This window comes from Nycticebus coucang, chromosome 3, assembly GCF_027406575.1.
Source record: "Nycticebus coucang isolate mNycCou1 chromosome 3, mNycCou1.pri, whole genome shotgun sequence".
In the NCBI taxonomy this organism is placed as follows: domain Eukaryota; kingdom Metazoa; phylum Chordata; class Mammalia; order Primates; family Lorisidae; genus Nycticebus; species Nycticebus coucang.
Window position 1 is genome coordinate 10,302,640 of NC_069782.1, and position 23,776 is coordinate 10,326,415.

Here is a 23,776-nt window from a genome sequence, read left to right on the forward strand (position 1 = left end):
AAATCCTGGGCTCAAGCGATTCTCCTGCCTCCACCTCCCAAGTAGCTGGGACTACAGGTGCTCGCCACAATGCCCGGCTATTTTTTGGTTGCAGCGGTCATTGTTGTTTGGCGGGCCCGGGCTGGATACAAACCCGCCAGTTCAGGTATATGTGGCTGCCGCTTGAGCCACAGGCGCTGAGCCCACCTCAACTTTTTTTTTTTTTTTTGTAGAGACAGAGTCTCACTGTACCGCCCTCAGGTAGAGTGCCGTGGCGTCACACGGCTCACAGAAATCTCTAACTCTTGGGCTTACGCGATTCTCTTGCCTCAGCCTCCAGAGCAGCTGGGACTACAGGCGCCCGCCACAACACCCAGCTATTTTTTTGTTGCAGTTTGGCCGGGGCTGGGTTTGAACCCGCCACCCTCGGCATGTGGGGCCGGCACCCTACTCACTGAACCACAGGCGCCGCCCCACCTCAACTATTTAATTATAAAAATGTTCTGGCCGTGCATAGTGGTTCATACCTGTAATCCCAGTACTTTGGGAGGCTGAAGCAGGAGGATTGCTTGAGGCCAAAATTTTGAGGTTGCCACGATGACGTCACTGCAATCTAGCCCAGGTGACAGAGCAAGACCCTGTCTTTAAGGAAAGAAAAAGGCTCGCCAGTAACACAGTGGTTCCAGCGCCAGCCACATACACTGAAGTTGGCAGGTTTGAACCCAGCCAACAATGAAGTATTGCAACAAAAAATAGCCGGGTGTCGTGTCAGGCACCTGTAGTCCCTGCTATGTGGGAGACTGAGGCAAGAGAATCACTTAAGCCCAAGAGTTTGAGGTAGGGCGACATAGTGAGACTCTGTCTCAAAAAAAACGAAAGAAATATAGAAAAAAAATTCAGACATACAGTCAGTGGAAGGGTGAGTGCAATGGCATTCAAAGACTTTCAGGTGTTCTGAAAGTAAATGTTGATATCATGACACCTCACCCAAAGGCTTTAGCAAAACATTGTTTTACTTCTGTATCTCATTTATCGTCTCATCTTTCCCCACTAGAATGTGAGCACCACCAGGACAGAGATTTTTGTTTATTTTGTTCACTGCAGTTTCCTCAGCACCAAGAACTTGGCTTGGCACATAGTGAATCCTCTTATAGCTGGGGGAAGAAAAAGACAAGAGAGATCCTGGTTCGGCAACTCTGGGGATCATTTGTACTTTGTAGAACCTCAGTTTCTTCATCTACAAAGTGGGGACAATAGTACTACTTTTCAGGGTTGTCATGAGGAGCAAAACAGTTAAGAAGTCTAAATTTTCACTGTTAGCATGTTTGTTAAATTTCCATCTAACTTCTTTCTTTTTTTTTTTTTTTGTGGGTTTTGGCCGGGGCTGGGTTTGAACCTGCCGCCTTTGGCATATGGGACCGACGCCCTACCACTTTGAGCCACAGGGGCGGGGCCGCCCCTCCATCTAACTTCTTGAAGGAGGGAAATGGATCTAATCTGACCCTCTGTGCTGGGCTCCATGAGGTGTGTGGCTTGTAGGGCCTAGCACAGTGCCTCAAGAGTTCTTTAACTTGCACTGCTAGTGTCTCCCATGCAACAGAGCACACTCCCTGGTGTCTGCCGTTCTATCCCTTTACATTTCTTGCTCATTCAATGCAACCTAATAATCCCCTATAGTTTATCTCTTGCTTTATCCACTCATTAAACTATTTCCTCCAGAAATGCCTAGGAAAGATACTTAACTTCATGAAGATTCCACCTCATAAATTTCTTCCTGAGGTCTTTGAGGGTTTCCAACAATTGAGCCAGCCTCCCTTGGCCTTTTCTGTGTTTTACATTTGCTTAAGTGTCTGTTCCCAAACTTGTCTTGCAGATCCATCTTGAACACAAGGCTGGGTCTTTGCTAAAGAATGGGACTCTTCATGTTGCATTTTTCTTGGGAAAGATTGGTAACAGGTGGAATGCCTGGCCTTCTGCAGACTCCATTAAGCATCACCCTAACTTAACTTATTTGTCATGTGGAGGGCAAGATAATTTCATTGAAAAGTCCAAGTCTTCATTGTTAGGTTGGCCAAGCTAACCCCATCTTGAACTGAAAAGCCATTCTGTGAGACTCTGTTACAGGTGATCATAACTCAGATAAGAGAGACATGCAGCTGACTCATGTCCTTGCACCAGCTCAATCACAGACCTGTGAGAAATACACTGACCCTGTAAGCCTCTGACACCCTGATAAGGGCACAGAGTCCTGATAATGAGATAACATCTTTGATGGCCTGATTAAGAACAACAGTTTGGTGGTCACTGACAGAAACCAGCTGCCCCTCAGCCAACTATAAAAGACTTGTTTCTCTCCCTAAACCCTGCTAGCATCCTTTAGGGCCAGGCGTCCTCAAACTTTTTAAAGAGGGGGCCAATTCACTATCCCTCAGACCATTGGAGGGCCGGACTATAGTTAAAAAAAAACAACTATGAACAAATTCCTATACACACTGCACGTATCTTTTTTTTTTTTGGTTTTTGGCCGGGGCTAGGTTTGAACCTGCCATCTCTGGCCTATGGGACCGGCGCCCTACTCCTTGAGCCACAGGCACCACCCAACACACTGCACATATCTTATTTTGAAGTAAAAAACAAACGGGAACAAATACAATTCACACTGCTTCATGTGGCCCACAGGCCACAGTTTGAGGACGCCTGCTTTAGGCCTTAGCCCACTTGCACGCAAGTGTCAACATAAACATTACTGCCTTTGTTACACTTTGGTCTTGAAGTTTCTTCCTATCATTCATTGCTTTCTCTCAGCTGCAAGCTGAAACTCTTGAGCATATTTCAAATCCCGGTTTAAGGGAACAGTTCCTTCATTATGGACATTATTAACAACTGTCATTTATTGAAATCTCACTATGTGCAGGCATGGGGACTATTTACCTCTGGTCACAACAACCCTGTGAGGTATCAATATGTCCACTTTTCTGACAAAGGGTCTGAGGTTCACAGAAATCACTTACCCAAGTTCCTACTAAAAGTACAAAAGATATTTTCGAGATTGGCTTGAAGTCAAATTGCCAGACAACAACAAATAATTTTTTTATCACTGTCTATCCCTGGTATAATTTACTTACACTAAAAATTTATTGGTTGATTACCTGAAATTCAAAATTAACTGGACATCCCACATTTTTATTTGCCACATCAGGCAGCCCTAGCTTGAGGGTATCTAGCAAAATCAAAGAAAATTCCTCCCTGTTAGGACCTATGCCTTTGTTGGATTAATTTTTTCCTTTAGGAACAGTCATTAATAGTTAAGTTCACACCCCAAGCCTCTGGCCGCGTTAGTAGGCAGAAAACGAACACAGGTGAGACTCCTAACCCTCACCAACATGTCTGCCAAGGAGCTGTTCGGTGGACCTTCCGCCCCGCACGTGATGGCTGCGCCCGGTCCCAAGGATTGGCTCCCGCCGAAGCCCGTCAGCCCCGGCTCTAGAAGCTCCTTCTATTGGGCAGTTATAAAAGATGGCGGAGCCCCGCCCACCGCCCTCCCTCGCACACAGGGCTCGGGGCGCGGGGGCGGAGCCTGGCGGACGGCCTCTAGTGATTGGCGCAGAGCTCCGGCCAGCCCGTCACGTGGCGCGGGGCTCGTTTGTTTGCGGAAGTAGGAGGAAGTAGAAGTGCTGAGTAAGCCGAGGTGAGTGACCTCGCAGGGGGCATGGGACCTGGGGGTCCCTTCCCAAACCTCCTAGGCGCCCCAGACTCCAACATCTCCACCGGATCCTAATTTGGACCTTCCTCGTGCCTCCGATTCTGCGACATGTCTTCCGTTGATTCTGTGCGACCCCCTGCTTACCTCCAGTTTCCATCCTTTGATCCTCCCCGATATCCCCAACTCCCAACCCGTGACCGCTTTCGGCTTCAACCTCGGGTCCCTCCTCATTAATCCCGTCTCCTCCGTGTGTTTCCTTCATTATCCCTAATTTCCTGAGTGAACCCCATTTCCCCTTCTCTAAACTGTGCCTCTCGGCACCCCAACAACTTTCACTCTGGGGTCCACTAGTTCCACCCACCCACTCCCCCCCCCCCCGGGCTTCTTTCCTGTGCTCTTCAAAGTGCTCCTTTTTTTTCCGCCTCAAGTGTGTTCCTGCTTGATCTCTCACTTCACCTCCATCTCTTTTCTGCATGCCTCCTTTTGTGGCTCTTGTGTTCCCGTTTCTAACTCTCTGCTCCTCTCTCAAGTGCCTCTAGATTTCATCTAGACCTGTCCCTCACATGTCTCCCCAGAGTTTCCCAACCTCCAATCATGTATCCACCTCCTACTTCCACAGATGACCTGGAAGCTGGTGACAGGGAGTATGTGACCTGGGTGACCATGTGACTTGGCTGAGGGCAAGCCTGTGGGTGTGGGACAGGGACGGCACAGAGCTCAGGGATCTGCGCCCATATTTTTAATGGGCTACTCACATGACCCCAAACAAATACCTTCCCTTCCCTTGAGCTTCTGGGTATTTCCCTCACCTGCCTCCTGCCTGCCCAACAGGATGTCAGGCAGGTTTGGTTTGGCAACATTGACACTCCACCCCTGTGCAGAAAGCAGTGTTTACTTTCTTTCTTTTTTTTTTTTTGAAACAGAGTCTCACTATGCTGCCCTCAGTAGAGTGCCCTGACATCACAGCTCACAGCAACTTCCAACTCTTGGGCTTAAGCGATTCTCTTGTCTCAGCCTCCCAAATAGCTGAGACTACAGGCACCCGCTACAATGCCTGGCTATTTTTTGTTGCAGTTGTCATTGTTGTTTAGCAGGCCCGGACTGAACCTTCCACCCTCGGTGTATGTGACTGGTGCCATAACCACTGTGCTACAGGCGCCGAGTCTGAATGCAGTGTTTTTATTATTGTCTTTGCCTTAAAATATTCCTGGAGGAATTTTTTGTCCAAGGGTATTTTCTGTCCAAGTCTCAGTTTCCTCATCTGTGACAGGGGGAGTATATTTCTTGCCATAAGGCTGCCATGAGTTTCAAAGTTTGAGTGAGAAAATGTAAAAAGCAAACCTTTGTAACCAATGTGACCTTGTACAAATGCATGATTTTGCTGTCATAGACAGGATGGCAAAGGAATAGGAAGGGAAAGAGAATGAGATGAGAAGGAGAGAAAGATAAATAGAGGTGCATTGTCTTTCATTTATCATGTGGCAGTGGTTATTGATCACACTCTATATGAGTCAGGCCCTTTATATATGTTATCTTTACCATTCATTCAGTCATTTATTCAACAAACGTCAAATAACTGTCCTCATGTTCTAGGCTACCCTTGATGCAGCCAATGTCATTCCCATTGAACATGAGGAAGAGCAGGCATATGAGTTGTCTGAGATCACACTGATGAGATTGGAGCTGGAATCCAAATACACAGAGCCCATGTGATCGCCCTGCTTTGTAAGGTTTGCTGCTGTTGTCTCAGTGCCCCGGGCAGTTTTTCTCCCTTTCATAGGTTACTGTCTTGTTGGACAACAGTATTCCCAAAAGGGAATTTTCTTCTCACGCAGCAGAATGACATCACCAAGAGGTGGAGAAAGAAGAATTTAAATGCTACCTGTGTGTTTGTGGTGTCTGCACGCATGCATTGGGTGTGTGTTGTGGGAGAGTGGGTAGGTGAGGAGCTGTCGTGAAGGATGGCTTATGAGCTGTCGTGAAGGATGGCTTATGAGCTTCACTTTGTTGAGGGCTCCTTGGGAGAACGTGTTCTGTGTTTTTCATAGTGGATGTTCATAGAGCCGTGCCTGAAATGCCTCTTCTTGTTTTTGTCCATCTTCATTTTCTGGTGACCTCATAGCTTCAAGTACCATCTCTACTCTGAAGCACTCAAATTTATATCCCCAGTGTAGTTCAGACCTTTCCCTGAATGATAGACTCAGATATCTATTTGTTCATTTAGTACCTCAAACTCAGATTTTAAATATTTATTTATTTATTTATTTTATTATTATTTTTTTGAGACAGAGTCTTACTTTGTCAGCCTTGGTAGAGTGCCATGGCATTACAGCTCACAGCAACCTCAAACTCTTACGCTTAAGCGATTCTCTTGCCTCAGCCTCCCAAGTAGCTGGGACTACAGGTGCTCACCACAGCACCCAGCTATTTTTTTTTTTTTTGGTTGTAGTTTTCGTTGTTTGGCAGGCCCGGGCTGGATTCAAATCTGCCAGCTCCAGTGTATGTGGCTGACAGCCTAGCTGCTGAGCTATAGGTGCCAAGCCAGATTTACAGTATTTAGAGCTGACCTCATGATAGTCATCCTTCTATCCCTTACTCCACCCTGCACTGGAACCTGCCTCTTCCATTCTCTTTCCCATCTTAGGAGATGACAGTATTTATTATTCATTTAGGCCAAAGCTGTGAGATTATTCCTAATGCCCCTCTTTGTCTCACTTCACATCCAGCCAGACTGATCTTGCTAAAATGTTGTCCCTTTGCTCCAAGTTCTGCAATGGCTTTTCCTCTCATTGCATGTGTCTATTCCTGGAACTCTGCAGGCATGCTCTAGCCCCAGGGCCTTTGCACTTGCACTTTCCTCTGCCTAGAAGGCTCTTCACCTAGATATTCATATGACTTTGACCTCTCTTACTTCAGGTATTTAAGATCAAGTTCTTGGTGAGGACTTCAACCATTCTAAAATTTCACTCTCCACTTCTTCTTAGCCCCTTCTCTAGCTGATATTTCTCCTCCGAAGTTAATTAGCTTCTAAAATCTTTGTATGTGTGTGTGTGGGTAGTCTATCTTCTTTATTATTTATAGTGTTCTCTAAATTACAAATTCCAGGAGGGCAGGCATTTTGTCTGTTTTATTCACTATTGTATCATCAGTAGTTAGAACAATGCCTGCTGAAGTAGGTCCTCAGCAAATACTGTGGAGTGAATCATAAAATAGGCCACCCCAGTTTTATGCTACTGGCCCCAAGATCTCCCAGTTACCCGTGCCTCATGTCCTTGGGAACTCCAGCAGCAGTTCTGGGGGCAATTTGCTTCTAGCCATGGTCCAGCCAAGCAGAGTGAATGAAAGAGATTTGTGAAAGAACATTTTGCTCTGGCTCATGTGAATAGCAGCACATTTTGAGATGAGGGCCTTGGCTTTTGGAGCACAAGACACTGAAAATCAAGCCTCACTCAGCCCCTTTCCATTCACACTTCTTCTGAAGGCAGTTTGAGGATTAAGAACTGGTGCACTGGATTCCCTTTAATTGGGTTCAGATCCTGGCAAATTATATAACTTTGTGGCCCAGTTTCCTGTGTGTAGTATGGGTGGAACTGTCCCTTCTCCAGGTGTTTTGAGGATTAAATGTGGTAATTCACCTTAAACACTGGTGGGCCATCTGGTGCTCAGTGGTTGCTGGATGAAGGTAGCAGCCCTGTTGGGTGACAGGTGATAGGAGTAGGACATCTCCTATTCCTCGCTTGCTTAGGAAATAGGAAATAGTTAGGAAATAGTTTGGAGCTGGGGTCAGAATGAACATTTTGAGGGATATTTTTTGGGGAGGCAACCTTGGAGGACCATATAGAAGCTAACAGTGCCATCTGACATGACCCTTACTTTTATCCAGTCTTCGCTCACATACAAATTGGGCACAGGCCCTTTGCCCAGTGCCGTTTGAGAGTCAGAGGAAGAAGGCGTGTGTCAAGCCCCCAGGCTGGATCCCTGCTTCCTCTCTCTGGGCCTTGATTTCTCCGTATGCCGAACAGGGATGACGATCACACCTCCTCTATTTCTTGTGAGCTTGGAGGCAGCTAACAGGCATGAAAACCCATTTGCCAGCCATGAAGTGTGGTGGCCTTGTGACAGGCTGAGGCCAGCGTGGTGGCCTGCTCTCGTGATGTGCAGTGTGGGCAGTCAGGGCTACAGGAAGGAAGTTTCAGCAGGCTTGGTGCTCTGATCAGATCCCACATTCTCAGCCCATTCTGTCATGATGGGGTGGGAGGAGGTGTGGGCTGCTCAGGAGGGTGTCACTATCCTCATGCCAGTACTGTCCAGCAGTTGTTCCAATCATGGGACATCCTGTCATCAGCAGCCTGGGCTCATGAGGCCTGAGTTCCACCTCAGGCAGTTCTGTGTGGCCGGTCCTGTGGGGTCTGCTTCCTGGCCTGTTGCCTGTGGGATCCTGTCACACACCTCCTGGGCAGCTGTCCTGCTTTTCTGACCTCAGCTTGGTGCAGAAGGAAGCAGAAGGCTTGAAGAGTTTTTCCTGTTCGGAATAGGCATGAGCTCAGCTTAAGCACCCTGTGGCATATAGAGCTGAGTTTCCCAGGCCAGAGCCTGGGGAGGGACCAGTCCCAGCACTCAGCGCCAGTCCTGAAGCACAGCAGATGCTGGGTGGGAGCAGTTAGAGCTGGTTGGGTTTGAGCATGACAATTCTGTTAAGGTTCCATTATGGAGCAGTGCCTGGCAGCTCAGGGTGGGTGGGGGTATATAGAGTATGTGGTTACCATTATTACCTTCAAGGGAATAAGGTGTATGTTGGGGGGGGGGATGCCCAGAGGTACCAGGCCCTGTGGGTCCTGTTGGTTCATTCATTCCTTTGTTCTCGTCCATTCATTCAGCAAACACTTCCTAAACAGGTATGGTGAGTGAGGAACAGTGTGCTAGGTGCTTGGAGAAACAAACCTGATGGGGAGGTGGACACCAAGGCGCAGATGGGCCATCATTCTCACAGGGCTGGTGCTCCTGGGGTGCACGTGGGGTGGTGTGGGGTGCTGAGGAGAAGGGGCATGCACACTGGGGCTGAGAGGAAGGAGGGTAGGGGTAGGCATGACTTTTGGAGGAGGTGGCACAGGAACCGAGTCTTGAAGGACAAGATGGGATTTATTCATCTGTCTAAACATCCCTTATTGAGTGCATACTCTGAGGCAGGTTGAGAACGTGGGAAGATGGGTCTGAGGGTGTGTTCGTGCAGGCACATGGAGGCACAACACAATAGGAGTGGGATGTGTCCTGGGAGGATTGATGGTGTGGGATGGCTAGAGTCGGGATGGGGGCTAGGCTATGATGGGGAGTCCCTGGGCAGGGTGAGAAGTGATTTGATCTGTGTCCTGTGGTGGGCATGGAGGGTGGTGAGGCTGGCTTGGGCATGGGCCTGGCTCTCATGGTGTGTATGTTCAGAAAGGAGTAGAGGGTGGGCCAGTGGGTGTTGGGGGGCACAGGACAGACAGATCCCATGCTCTGAGCATTCAGAGGGGCAGCTGGGCCCTGAAGGATGAGTGAAAGCTCCAGCAGGAATCAGGGAGGACAAAAGCGCAGGTCCCTGTCACTCTGGAAAAGTAGTTTTCTTTCTTTTTTTTAGAGACAGAGTCTCACTTTGTTACCCTTGGTAGAATGCCGTGTCGTCACAGCTCACAGCAACCTCCAGCTCTTGGGCGTAGGCGATTCTCTTGCCTCAGCCTCCCCAGTAGCTGGGACTACAGGCGCCCGCCACGACGCCCAGCTTTTTTTTTTTGCAGTTTTTGGCCGGGGCTGGATTTGAATCTGCCACCTCCGGCATTTGAGGCCCGAGCCCTACTCCTTTGAGCCACAGGCTCAGCCTCCAGCTATTTTTTTGTTGCAGTTTGGCCAGGGGCCAGGTTCAAACCCACCACCCTTGGTATATGGGGCCTGTGCCCTACTCACTGAGCCACAGGCACGACACGGAAAAGCAGTTTTCAAAGGGGAGGGGGCGGGCTGCTCCAGTCTGGCCACTTTGGCCAGTGAGCAAGTGCCTAAGGACAGGGACAGTTGCTGTCTTGCCTAAGCCCTGCCCAGGGTCATTGAGAGAATTTGTAGCCTGGGAACCAGATGTTTGGGACCGACTCTCCTGAACCACCTGCCAGGGGCTCCCAACCCCTGCTGTGCTTCTTCTTGAACGTGGCTCCTTGGTAAATAAACTCCTGTTCTTCCTTCAAAGTTCAGCTCAAGAGGCATCTCCTCCAGCAGTCCTTCCCCGGGGACTGTGCATTTGTTGAGGCTTGGGGTGCTGCCTCCATGACTATTCACTTTGTGAACCCAGGAGGCCACTGCTATGGAACTGTACCTGTTGCTTCTAATCCCACTCTGGTCCCAAGGGCAGGAAGCACACGTGGGCACTGTCCCACCCCAGTTGCTCATAGAAAGTTTGTTAAAACAGAATTTAGCTTCCTGGCTGGCTATGCTGTGAGCAAGTGTTCAGCACATAGCCCAGTGTTTTTAATTTCCCAGAAGGGTTTTTTGTTAGTTAATTTTTTTTTGTTGTTGTTGTTAACATCAGCATGTCCCACCGTACTTTACCCTTTGAACACTCATAGTTTTAGGCCTCTCTGGGCCTGTTTCTTTGTCTCTGAAATGGGGATAGTAATACATGTTTTTTTTTTCTGCCTCTAGCTCCCCTGGGGGAGGCTCTGTAAGTCTTCCTGCATGAACTGAGCAGGCCAGGGAGCTGGGCCTTTGACAGGGGCCAAGGAGCAGAGAAATAAGGAGAAAGGCCAAAAATATCTGGCCTTACTCTAGAGGAGACAAAACTGGCACATGCAAGTTGCCTGCCATAGACAGGTAGAGTTGTCACTGTCATCCCTCACCACCAAAGGTCTTGGGGTTGGGGATGGGGTGGGGGTGGGGTCTGTGTCAGATGAGCCAGATGTCCTGGGCTGCTGGTAGCAAGCAGGGAGCAAACCCAGGTGAGGAGTGCCAGGGACCAGTGGTCAGTGGGTAAAGGCAAGTGTTTACCCTATTGGATGGCCAAGGTGTGGGAGGCTGTGAGAGTGAGAGGGAGGGAGGGCAGAGGGGAGGCGTGTGACAGGGCTGGGGCTCTGCCCAGTGTCCCCCTCCTGCGGCTGTGGCAGGAAGAGCCTGGGCTCTGGGGCCTGGGGTGGTGGAGGACAGAGGGAGCACACGTGAGCATTGTCGGCCCACTCGCTGCCTTCCTGGTTGGCAATGCCGTGAGTGTTCCAGGATGTGGCCCAGTGGTTTTAATTTCCTTTCTTCCACCGAGTGCTAACAGTGGCCACTGTTTGTGTGCCCAGACACCTTCCCTGCGTTGTGTGGTTTCATCCTCACACCCACTCTGGAAGGTTGGAAGGCAGCCAGGTCTGCCCTTTCAGTGGCCACGCTGCAGTAGATGTGCTGGGGACCTAGGCTAGGACACTAAAGAAGGGGGTGAGGGATCTTCCTGCTGCGCCCCACAGTCACTCCCTCCTTTTACCTGAGGCTTCTGGGTGCTGGGTGCTCCGGATCGCCCAGCTGGTGCCTGCCCTCCCTCCGGAAGCCTCTGATGCTTTTCCAATCTAGGCCTGACCCCCTGGGCCCCCATCTTCCTGGCTGCAGCACCCCAGGGCACAGCCTAGAGTGCCACTGTCTTTGAAACTTATAATCACCTTATATACCACTTGAAAAACAGGAAAAAGAAAAAAAATTGCCATAAACCTAGTATGCCATCTACTCAGTATTTTGATATGTTTTCAGTCGGTCTTTATCCATCCCCCCTCCCCCCCGTGTATCATATTTACTTAGTTAAATTCTGTTTTAACAAACTTTCTATGAGCCAAGCTATGGGCTGGGGGTAAGTGTGCAGAGATGAAAGCAGCTGCACTTAAGAAGCTCAGACTCTGGGGGCCGGCACCTGTGGCTCAAAGGAGTAGGGCACTGGCCCTATATACTGGAAGTGGCGGGTTCAAACCTGGCTCCAGCCAAAAACTGCAAAATAAATAAATAAATAAAGGCTCAGGGCCTGTGGCTCAAGTGGCTAAGGTGCCAGCCACATACACCTGAGCTGGCCGGTTCGAATCCAGCCCGGCCCGCCAAACAACGACGGCTGCAACCAAAAAACAGCCAGGCGTTGTGGCAGGCGCCTGTAATCCCATCTACTTGGGAGGCGGAGGCAGGAGAGAGCCCAGGAGTTGGAGTTTGCTGTGATCTGTGATGCCACGGCACTCTACCCAGGGTGACAGCTTGAGGCTCTGTCTCAAAAAAAAAAGCTCAGACTCTGGAGCCAGCCCATCTGGGCCCCAGCCCTCACCCCTCCACCTGCCAGCAGCTGTGTGATCCTGCGTACCTTACTTTACTTCCCTATTCCTTGGTTTTCTCATGTGAAATGAGGATAATAGTGGTGACCATTTCATGAGGGTGGTTGTACAGATGAAGTGATGAATCCGTCTTTGTACAACTCTCAGAGTAGCGCCAGAGCACAGAAAGAGGCAGGGGAGGCTGGGCACTGTGATTATTAAGCTCAGTCTGGCAGGGGTGGGAGGCACTGTAACCCACTGGGGTGTAAAGTGGAGATGTGTTTACAGGGAGGGACAGCACGGAACAGGGAGACGGCACCCAGGGCTGGGGACAGTCTACCAAGGACATTTTAAGGAAGGTGTTAGAACCAAGCTTGGATTTGAAGAAGGCTCAGAGCTTTCTCAGGAGAGGAGAGAAAGGCATTCCAGATGGACGTGTCACTGAGCCTTGTACAGGACAGCACGAGCTTTGCCTGAGTGGTTCAACTCTTTCAATCGCTACTTTTAATGACCACATGGTGTCTCTGTGGTAAATGTATCATAATTTACCATTCTTTTTTTGTTGTTGTTGTTGAGACAGGGTCCCACCCTATGCCCCTGAGCAGAGTGCAGTGGGCGTGATAGCTCACCACAACCTCAGACTCGGGCTGCAGACACCCCGCTGCCTCAGCCTCCGGAAGTCACTGGGATTACAGGCGCTTGCCACGGCGCCCGGCTGGGTTTTTCCATTTTTTTCATCAGTCGGGGTCTCACTCTTGCTCAGACAAGCCTCGAACTCCTGAGCTCAAGCAATCCTCCCTCCTCAGCCTCCCACAGTGCTGGGATTACAGGCGTGAGCCACCGCGCCCGGCATAATTTACCATTCTTACAATGTTGAATTTCGAAATTGCTTCCATTTCTGTGTCATAACAAGGCCTGTGGCAGTAACACTGATGTGCATACCAGGTCTTCCGCTCTGGAGAGTTATTTTCCTGGGACTGATTCCCATGCCTTCCTTGGGGTCTCTCCCTTCTGCCCTGACTAAGGAGAAGGGCACAGGTATCTGACCTTCTCTGTCCTTAAAGTTCCCACGTGCAGAAGAAAGAAAGAAGCTCAGCAGTTCCAAGCATTCTCACAAATGTTCCCATTCAATTCTCGTAGTACATGGGAGATGAATATTGTCCTCATTTTAAAGGCGAAACTACATCTCACACCATCTTACTACTAATCACAAAATGAAGGGCATTGCAAAGCTTCAGAAAGTCTTTAGAATTCTGCAGTCAGGTTTTCTAAGCCTTGGTCTCTTTATCTATAATGGGTGGGAGGTGATCAAAGTAAAGAAAGCTAATGTTTATTCAACATTTGCTATCTGCCATCTGTTTTGGTCCCCATGTTACAGATGAGGAAACTGAGGCACAGAGAGGTTAAGTAACTTGCCCAAGGTCACACAGCTGGGAGGTGGCAAACCTGGGATTTGAATGTGGTCTGGCTCTTAGATATGCCCTGTGCTCCAGTGCCTTGGGTAGTTTGTGAAATCAAATGAGACAGTCACATTAAGTGCTTAGCTCAGGGCCTTCTACATAGTAAGTGGTCAGTAAACATCTCCTGATGTAATTATTGTGATTGACCCTTATTCACTTGCTCGATGACTCTTTGTATGTCTCTTGGTTTTGTCTGTCTTCTAACCTCAAGGTTGATCCTCTACTCAGGGCAGAACAAAGCTGTGAACTAATGTCCACTCAGAGGTCCACTATCCCCCAGGGTGCTTATGTACTTAGTCCTCAGTGTCTGAGAGAGTCTCTCTCTGTTATCCCAGGTAGAGTGTAGTGGTGTCATCATAGCTCACTGCAACCTTGAACTTCTGGGCTCAAGTAATCCTCTTGCCTCAGCCTCCCAGTAGCTGGGACTATAAGCATGTGCCACTATGCCTGGCTAATTTTTCTACTTTTAGTAGAGATGGGTTCTCACTGTTGCTCAGGCTGGTCTCAAACTCTTGATCTCCAGCAGTCCTCCCACCTCAGCCTCCCAGAGTGCTGGGATAATAGGTGTGAGCCACCATGCCCCACTTCACATGCTCATTTGTCACGTGATGTCCTGGCACAGAGACATCCTCAACTGGTTGTTGCCTGCTTTGGTGGCAGTGCCCTAGGAAGACACTGTGCTTTCTGGGAACCCAAGAAATAACAAGATCTAATTACATCATTTAAAATGGGAACAGGCCGAGTGTGGTGGCTCACGCATATAATCCCAGCACTCTGGGAGGCTGAGGCAGGTGGGATTGCTTGATCTCAGGAGTTCAAATCCAGTCTAAGCATGAGTGAGAAACCCATGTCTACTAAAAATAGAAAAATTAGCCAAGCATCGAGGCCAGCACCTATAGTCCCAGCTCCTCAGGAGGCACAGGCCAGAGGATCACTTGAGCCCAGGAGTTCTGAGGTTGCAGTGAGCTAGATGATGCCACAGCATTTTAGCCTGGCAACAGAGTGAGAGTCTGTCTCATAAACAAAACAAAATAACAAACAAAAAACCAGAAACAATTTCCATAGTAGAAACTGTAACTCTGAAGATGTAATGTAAAATTACCACCCAAACTCATGTTTCCAGGACCTTACGTTGACATTCATTTCCATGGAACTCGTTTTGTTTTTCCCTCTCAGAGTTCTTTGGGAAACCAATGATACCAGGCACCAGAGGGTTTAGACAAATGCTGACCGTCCCTTCCCCCAGACAGAGTAAGCTATGATCTTGGTCGCCTTTCAGTTTCTAGTAGAGAGGGAACATTGATTTTGCTTGTGGAATTGAAATGACTCACACCAAGCTCTTTGTGTGCCAAAAAAAGGGTCTCTATACCTTATGTGTGAGAGGTCTTCCACATGCGCAGGGCATGGCTGCTTATAACGTGTGCACCTCTGCTGTGTCCTTTAATCAACACAGCTCACACTACAGATGAGGAAACTGAGTCTCTGTTGGGAACATGGGGTTGGAGGTGGACAGGTAGGTCACCTGTGCATAATGGCTGTGCAGCCTTCTAGGTGCCCAGCCTGGCCTGAGGGCTCTGTCGCCCTTTGCTCCCACTCAATGTCATTTCTCTTTCTTTCCCCTCCTTTTCAGGTCCGCCAGGCCCAGACTGGGAGACAGCGCTGGTGGGGAGCAACCTGGGTGTCTGTGCAGGAAAGCGCTGCACGTGGTGAGGTGGGCATGGGAGACCGAACCCACCTGACCAGAGACCCCATTTTCTTCCAGACTGAGGGGGAAGGCGGTGGGGCCTCCCCACAAGCCCCACAGAAGATGCAGTTCTTCGGCCGCCTGGTCAATACCCTCAGTAGCGTCACCAACTTGTTCTCTAACCCGTTCCGGGTGAAGGAGGTGGCCGTGGCTGACTACACATCAAGTGATCGGGTTCGGGAGGAAGGGCAGCTGATTCTGTTCCACAGTACTTCTGGTCGCACCTGGGACTGCATCCTGATCAACTCCAAGAACTCACAGAGTGGATTCCGGTGGGTGACAGTCAGCAGGGCCATACACTTCTCTCCTAGACACCCCCAGACCTCACTGGAGGTCCCTGGGCCAAGCAGCAGCTTCTTTGGGTCTTCATCTGAGGGGTCTGGAGAGGGCAGGACAGAGGGGTATTCTACCCTTAAATTGGAGGGTGGCACTTACTCGACACCACGCCTCTGGCCCACCAGGGTCACATTGCAGGGGCTCAGGGAAGGAAGCCTGGTTGTTTCTCACTGGGGGCGTTTGGTCTGCACAGATCGTAGTAAGGAGGAAGGCTAGGGAGGCTGAGCGGGGCCAAATCAGGGAAAGCCCTCTAGACAACCTTCAGCCCTGGCTCTTTACAGGCACAGCTGTCCTCAGAGAGCCTGGCCAGGGTTTGTTCAGAAGGGCCTGAAGGGTTGGACAGAGTGGTCACTTGTCAGGCCATCCTGGGTCTGCCCTAGGCCAGAAGGGGAGCTAGGAAGCCAGGACTGGGCTGTGGGAACCAGGCCAGCTGCAGAACTGCCTGAGGGGAGCGCTGAGGGATAGCAAGGATCCAGATGCAGGCTCCAGCAGAGCTGGGCAGGCTGGCGTTGAGCCGATGTCCCTTATCCCTTCTCTACTCGTTCATCCATTTGGCCATCCCTCCAGCCAAGCACCCAACACACACCGAGCATCTCCAGAGCCTCCCGAGTCCCAGGCTCTAGGTCAGGCCCAGCTGGCACTGGGGGATGACAGACATGGCCTATGTCTTTAAGGAATGTGCCGTCTGGAGGGAGTGGGCCCTGCAAATGGGCATTGTAGCCTCTGAGCAAGTGAGGAGGGCTCTGACAGAGGTAGAGCCCAGGTCATGATTGAGAGCCACCTTGTGCCTGGAAGAATGAGAGTCTGTCTGGCAGAACAAAGTGGATAAGGTCATTCTAGCCATGCAGAGGCGTGGGAGTGTGAGCCTGTGGGTAGGTGGCTCCGACCAGACCCTTGCTGCTCCCAGGGATGTGGTGAGAAGTGAGGCTGGAGGGGGCAGCAGGGGATCCTTCTGATTGAGGAGGCATGGCAGAGGTATCTCTGAGGGTGGTGAGCTGGGGGCCTGGGCGCACCACCAGGAGAGGAGCAAGGTAGATAATCAGGGTGCCAGCCAGTCAGGTGAGATTTTGGAGCTGGGCTCCATAAAGAAACTGAGGCTGAGGCCCTTGCCACAGCAGGCACTTGGGCTAGGAAGGCTGCTCAGTGGCTAGCCCAGACACCAGTTTTACCACAGCAGGGCCAGTCCCGATTCTGAATGGGCCTGTGCTGGCTGCCCTCCCCTGGCCCTGATCAGGACTGGCTATGGGTGGGGCAGGCTCACACCTGTAGAGCCCTTCTGCAGTCTTGCAGGGGGCTGCTGGGAAGGCACAGCCAGCCAGGGCAGTGGGCACTCCTTGGAGAGCCACTCGGCTCCACTTTTGAGTTGCTGTGCTCTCCACGTGCAGATAATCACCTGTCAGTTATTAATATTTCTTGAGAGGATTCCAGACTTGTCTTAGCTTAAGTGCCAGGATGGGCAGATTTCCATCCCAGGGGCATCCAGTCCTTTGCCAGCAGTCTGTTAATTGCACCTCAGCTGTACCTACCTTTAATTGGACAGTGCTTTCTAATTTGCAGAATGCTTTTACATGTTAACAATGTTAACATGTCCTCCACCAACCCACTTAGGTAGGCAAGGACAGCAGTATCGCATTTTATGGATGAGAAAACTGAGGCTTGGGGATAAGCAATTCATCCTTGTTTGCACAGAAAGCAGGTGGAGAAACAGAACCTGTCTTCTGCTTCCCAGCTCATCTCTCTGTGCTGCTGGGCTATTTCCATGGACTTAGAAAGAATAAGGAACATTGAGGGAGGAGGGGGTTCAAGCTAAGCACATTCTCTTGAAATTCCTGATATTGCTAACTTGGCTCTGGAGTCTTGTTCATCTTCTCTTCCCTAACCTGGTCCCACCCAAGCATTTCCATTACAGCAAATGGATCATCCCATATGGCTGCACTAGATCCAGCCATCACACCCACCTTTCCAGCTTGTGGGAAGGTGGAAGGGCAGGACAAAGAAGGGCATGTTCTCCCTCTTTAGGGATACTTCTTAGAAGCTGGACACATGCCTTCCACCTAAATCTCACTGGCCAGGACCCAGTCAGTGGCCACAGCTAACTGCAGGTAGGCTAGGATGTGTTCCAGACCTATATTCCAGACAGCCATAGGCCATTCTGAAACCTGAGGTTCTGTCACTGTCCACTTTGCTGCTGGCAGTCTTCTCCAGACTGTGGTCACTATGCATATGGCCTCTGCTGCACGAGCCCCCCAGCCTTTTGCTCAGCCTGCAGTCTGTCCTCTTGTCCTCTTCCGAGCTGCTGTCACAGAGCTCTTTCCAGAGGACGTATGTGATCAGTCACACCCGTGCTTAACTCTTCAAGGGCTTCCTATTAACACATCAGGGGCTCCACAGGCTTAGGGGGCCCTGTGTGATCAGGCCTCTGTCTCTCTGGCCTCAGTTTGTGCCTTCCTGGGCTTCCAACCTTTGTCCAGGCTGTCCCTTCAACCTGGAAAGCTTCCCCTTCCTTTGCCTGCCCTCTCTGATGTGCAGGCTTAAGGAGGTGCTTCTGCTGTGTGTCCCCAAGGCACCCACCCCTGCACTGGGTAGCCCTCCTGACAGGGCATAGACCCCGTGAGGGTAGGACCTGTGCCTGCAGTTTATGCAGAGACGTTTTGGAGCCCTAGTCTTCCTCTTCAAGTGCGTTCTAAATGTCTCCTCCCCTATGTCCTTGGGGGGCTTTGGACTATCCCCAAAGTACTTTGTTGGAGCAGATATCAAGGTCCTGCCACTCCAGGTGGAGGTGTCCTGTCGCTCTTTTGCTGTGGTGCCATGAGCTGTCAGGCTCAGCTTCTGGGTGGGTAGTGGGATCGGATCTCCTGAGTTCTCTGGTTTTGTTCCCTAAGACCTGTGAGTCCACAGCAGCCCTGCTGGGAGGGGAGACGACCCAGGTGGACACCAGTGGCGGCAGCAGTGATAGCATCTATGGTTTCTCGGTTCATACCGCATGTTGGGCACTAAATATTAACTCATTTTATCCTCACAACATGCCCGGAGTTGGGGTCATTGTGACCCCTCTTACGAACGAGGAAACACAGGCTTGTGGAATTTAAGTAACTTGTCTGAGGTCACATAGCTGGTCAGGAGCAGAGTTACTCAAACGCCAACACCTGGCTGTAGGACTTGCTTACTTTCTTACCGTGTGGTGAGCTGGGTAGAGCTCTGCAGCCTGGGCTGCCCCCTGGTTCTTCCTGGGTGACATATGGCACGGGGCCCTGGCTCTTCCGGCATGAGCCCTCTGACAGTTGCAGCATTGCTGTGTGCTTTATGATAGCATCGATACTCCGTTCCTGGTACGCATTAATCATTTACTGCTGATATTTACTTGTAACATATGATATTTGATGACACTAAGCCAGCCTCTTACTGGGATCTCAGCAGGAACAGGGCTGCACTTCCCAGGAATCTGGGCAGGGTAATTAGAGCATGTGACCTCTGCCTTCTTAGCCTCCGTACAGGGGACTTTCAAAGCTCTCTGACCTGTGGGACTTTGCCACGAAATTGCTTCTCAGGAATCCTCAGAAAAACGGAATGGCCTATGTGGTGGCCACCCACCTGCCGTGTGCTCCTCCTTCCATTTATCCCGTGCGGCCCATCTTCACCAAGTGGAGCTGGGAACATCAGGTCTCTGCCCCAGGACCCATAACAAGCATCGTGAGGCAGATGTGATGATGGGAGCACCTACAACTCCCATGTTCCCCCGCAGGCCTCTCCCCCCAACACGGCTTTCTCTGCTCTTGCTTTTCCCTTTGCTGGGAATGCCCTTCCCTGAGTCCTTCCCCGTGTGCACACTCCTGGGCAGCCCCTCCTGCCTTGGGTTGCTGTGTGTCTGTTTCCCACCCTGGACCATGGAGCTCCTAAGGGCAGGGCTTGGGGCCCGGTGCCCTCTGCGTTCCTGTTGTCTGGTTGCCCTCACTGATGCACCGGAACCAGCTGTTGACAGGATGGATGAGTCCATTATCATTGAAGGTTAAGCGGTGTTTGGCAAGAGGGATCAGGAAGGGGTCATCAGGGGAGCTGGGGTAGAGATGGACCTCCAGGGTCTGAAGGACTATGCCAGGAGAAAGCCTGAGGGGAGGGCGCTCAGGGAGAGGGCACATCACAGGCACAGGCCTGGGGACAGGTCCGGGAGGGCCTCCCCTGCAGGGAAAGAAGGGCTTGTACTGGGCTTTGAAATAGGAGAGTTTAACACCCCTCCAGCCTGGGGGTTCTTGGCCGTTTTTTGGCCTGGGACTCTTTCTTTCTTTCTTTTTTTTTTTTTGAGGCAGTCTCACTTTGTCACCCTTGGTAGAGTGCCATGGCATTGTAGCTCACAGCAAACTCAAACTCCTGGGCTTAAGTGATTTTCTTGCCTTCAGCCTCCCAGGTAGTTGGGACTACAGGCGCCCACCACAATACCTGGCTATTTTTAGAGACAAGGTCTCTCTCTGGCTCAGGCTGCTCTCAAACCTGAGAGCAATACACCCACCTCGGTCTCCCAGAGTGCTAGGATTATGTGTGAGCCACTGCACCCGACCGCCCTGGGACTCTCTTGAGAGGCTTACACTGCCACTTTGAAGAGGTTCACAGACCCCCTAAGGTTTATCCACAGACCCCTCACCAAGGCAGAGGCAAAGGCGTCTCAGTGTGGATACCAGTTGGATTTTGTCTGGAGTTCTAGAAGAGAGAGGGCACACACACCTCCATGATGCTCCAGGTCCTCAGCCTCCCCTGACTCTTTCTCTTCCTTGGCTGTTCCCCAAGGACACTGCTTCCTCTGCAGCCCCTCTGGGCCTAGAGTAGGGTCCTCCTCACCCCAGCCTTGAATCTCATATCCATCACCCTATAACATCTCCTACTGTCAATCCTGGGGGCCAGCATCTATGACCTTGGGGTGTCTCCCATGTCCCCAAAGACATGAGCCTCCAACTCCCCGTGTCTTGTAGTTCCTGGCCTCTCCTCGTCCGCCTGGTTATGCACTGGACCTTGTCATCACCAGCAGCTGTTGAATAAATGAGAGTTCAAGCACCCCACTCTCCAACCCCCACTTCCTGTCTTTCGTTTGCGCCAGTCCTCCGACTCCACAGTTCTCCTCCTTGGCTTCACTTCTCACCCATGGTCACTGGCAGCTCTCCCTTGCGTACCCTCCTGTGCCGCTCTCTCCGTCAGTGGCTCGGCAAACCCCAGCACTGATTGCCGCCAGTTCTCCCCCTTCCTACTCTTGCGCTCGTGGTGTGGCTGGACCACCTTTCCGCGTGTCTGTTCATCCTGCTCCCAGTCTGGGAAGGCACACTCAGCCTCCACCAGCACTACCCCACAGTTCACTCTCAGCTGATGGCCTTACTTCTGTCTCACTGAGAAATAGAAACAGCCAGAAGAGAACTATTGCAGCTCCCTTCACCCCATCTGCCCACCTCTGTACCCACCTGCTTAATGGCCTTCCCTGGTGTCACTACGAGGCCCCATCCTGTGTCTCCCTGAGGCTGGTCCCTCAACTCAGGGCCGTCGTCCTCTCTTATCCACTTCACGACACCATTGCAGCAGTTCTTTCTCCTCTCTCCTATGTAACACTTTCCCTTTCTCTACTGTATATTTTCTAGACTGAATGTGTCCTCCCCTTCTAAATTTGCATGTTGAAGCCTGAATCCCCAGTGTGATGGCATCAGGTGATGGGGCACTGGAGGTGATGAGGTCGGGAGGCGGGAGCTCTCCTGAACGGGTTCTTAGTGTCCTAGTGAGAAGAGACACAAAAGAGATGATCTCTCTCTGCCATGTAAGGGTACAGGAGGAAAGGGGCTGCCCTCACCAGGAGCCCCGTCAGCCACCACCTCAATCCTGGGCTTCCCAGCCCTCAGAACTGTGAGAAGTATCTGTTGTTGAAGCCACCCAGTCTGTAGTATTCTGTTGTAATAGTCTGAACTGACATTTTCATCACTCTACAATGAACTGTTTTTTTTTAAATTGTTAAAAAAGAAAAAATGTCTCTCTTTTTTTTTTTTGAGACAGAGTCTCACTCTGTTGCACCAGGCTAGAGTGTTATGGTGTTTATTATCCTAGCTCACAGCAACCTCAAATTCCTGGGTTCAAACGATCCTCCTGCTTCAGCCTCCTGAGTAGCTGGGACTGCAAGCCCCTATCACGATGCCTGGATCATTTTTCTGTTTTGTTTTTTTTTTTGGCCGGGGCTAGGTTTGAACCTGCCACCTCCGGCACATGGGACCGTCACCCTACTCTTTGAGCCACAGGTGCCGCCCCATTTTTCTGTTTTTAATAGAGATGGGGTCTTGCTCTTGCTCAGACTGGTCTCAAACTCCTGAACTCAATTGAGTGCGGTGGTACTATCATAGCTCACAGCAACCTCAAACTCCTGGGTTCAAGCGATCCTCCTGCTTCAGCCTCTTGAGTAGCTGGGACTATAGGTGCCCACCACGACGCTGGCTAATTTTTCTGTTTTTATTTGAGATGGGATCGTGGCTCTTTCTCAGGCTGGTCTCAAACTGCTGAGTTCAGGGATCCTTCTCTCTTGTCCTTGCAGAGTACTAGGATTGTAGACGTGAGACACTGCACTTCACCCGGCTGTTGACTTTATTCTTGAAAGGTGTTTTGGATTTTTGTGCTGAGTGTAGAATTCGAATTGGCATTTATTTTCTTTTACTTCTTTAAGTGTGTTTTTCCATTATCTCTGCCTTTTTTTTTTTGAGACAGAGTCTCACTATGTCACAGCTCACAGCAACCTCAAATTCTTGGGCTTAAGCGATTCTCTTGCCTCAGCCTCCCAAGTAGCTGGGACTACAGGCACCCGCCACAATGCCACAACGCCACAAGGTTTGGCTATTTTTTGTTATATTTTTTACTATTGTTTAACAGGCCCGGGCTGAGTGCGTACCCACCACCCCAGGTGTATGTGGCTGACGTCCTTAACCACTGAGCTACGGGCACTGAGCCTAACTCTGGCTTTTATTGTTGAGAAGCCAGCTGTCATTGTCCTTTGAAGATAACTCTTTTCCTCTGAAGTTTTGCATGTTTTCTCCTTGTATTTTGTTTTTAGCAGTTATAATATGGGACATATATACATTATTGCTATGTTGAGCAACATGTATCATTATCAGTTATTGTGGTTATTGTTATGTAACAAACTACTCCAATACTTAGTGGCTTATAACAATAATTGTTTAGCCCACAAATCTGCAGCTTGAGCAGAGCTCAGTGGGAAGGCTCAATTCTACTCCATATGGCATCAACTGGGTATCTTGCCTGCAGGGTCACTGGTAAGGTGACTCACATGTAATTGGAAGTTAGTATTAGATGTTGGCTAGGAGTTTACCCAGGGCTAGGGGTCCAGGATGCTCTGTGTGGATTGCTTCAGCTTCCCCATGACATAATAGCTGGCCCAAAGAGAAAAGAAGTAGAAACTGTCAGTCTCTTAAGGCCTTGGTCTAGAAACTGGAACAGTGTTACTTTTGCTATAGTCTATTGGTAAAGCATGTACAGAGCCATATAAAGGATAAAGAGATACCAATTCCCGCTGCTCAGTGGAAAGAGCGAGTGTCAAAGATTGGGGGGGGGGCTTGTTTTAAAACCTCCATAAGGTGCCTAAGTGTGGATTTCTGGAGGTGCTTTGTTTTGTTTTGTTTCTGAGGGGAAGTTATAGGGTATTTTAAATCCGTGGAATAATGTGTTATTTTTTAAAAAATCAGTTGTGAAGGCTGGGCACAATGGCTCATACCTGTAATCTTAGCACTCTGGGAGATCGAGGAGGGTGGATTGCTTGTGCTCAGGAGTTCAAGACCAGCCTGAACAAGAGCAAGACACTGTCTCTAAAAATAGCCAGGCATTGTGGTGGGCACATTTAGTCCCAGCTGCTCAGTAGGCTGAGGCAAGAAGATCACTTGGACCCAGGAGTTTGAGGTTGCTGTGAGCTATGATGCCGTCGCACTCTACCAAGGGCAACTAAGTAAGATTGTCTCAAAAAAAAAAATCCGTTTTGGAGCATTTACAGACTTCAGCTCTTCAACTATGGCTTCCATCTAGTTGTTTTCTGGTCTACTTCTGGCCTTCCACCTGCACGTACGTTGGACCTTTTCATTACACTGCCTCTAGTGTATGTCCCATATCCGGTGTACTTTCCCGTACTTTACCATCCTTTCGTCTCTCTGTGCTTTATTCTGTTCACTCTTTCCTGACCTTTCCTGACCTATCATGCTATTCTTTTCAACATTGTGCAATCTGCTGTTATACCTACTTATTAAGGCCCTGC

General features: G+C 50.1%; 1 protein-coding gene across 4 annotated transcripts in view; it reads left to right on the forward strand.

Moving 5' to 3' along the window:
* The first annotated feature begins 3,580 nt into the window (after positions 1 to 3,580).
* PLA2G6 (phospholipase A2 group VI) overlaps positions 3,581 to 23,776 on the forward strand; it is a 48,682-nt gene continuing 28,486 nt past the window's right edge. For 2 of the 4 annotated variants that reach the window (XM_053585872.1, XM_053585874.1), the window contains exons 1-2: positions 3,581 to 3,667; positions 15,187 to 15,440. In XM_053585872.1, the coding sequence (XP_053441847.1) occupies positions 15,232 to 15,440 (209 nt within the window). In that variant the 5' untranslated portion in view covers positions 3,581 to 3,667; positions 15,187 to 15,231. Of the gene's footprint in view, positions 3,668 to 15,058; positions 15,441 to 23,776 lie in introns of those variants that run through there. The other 2 variants (XM_053585871.1, XM_053585873.1) reach the window with 1 other exon arrangement.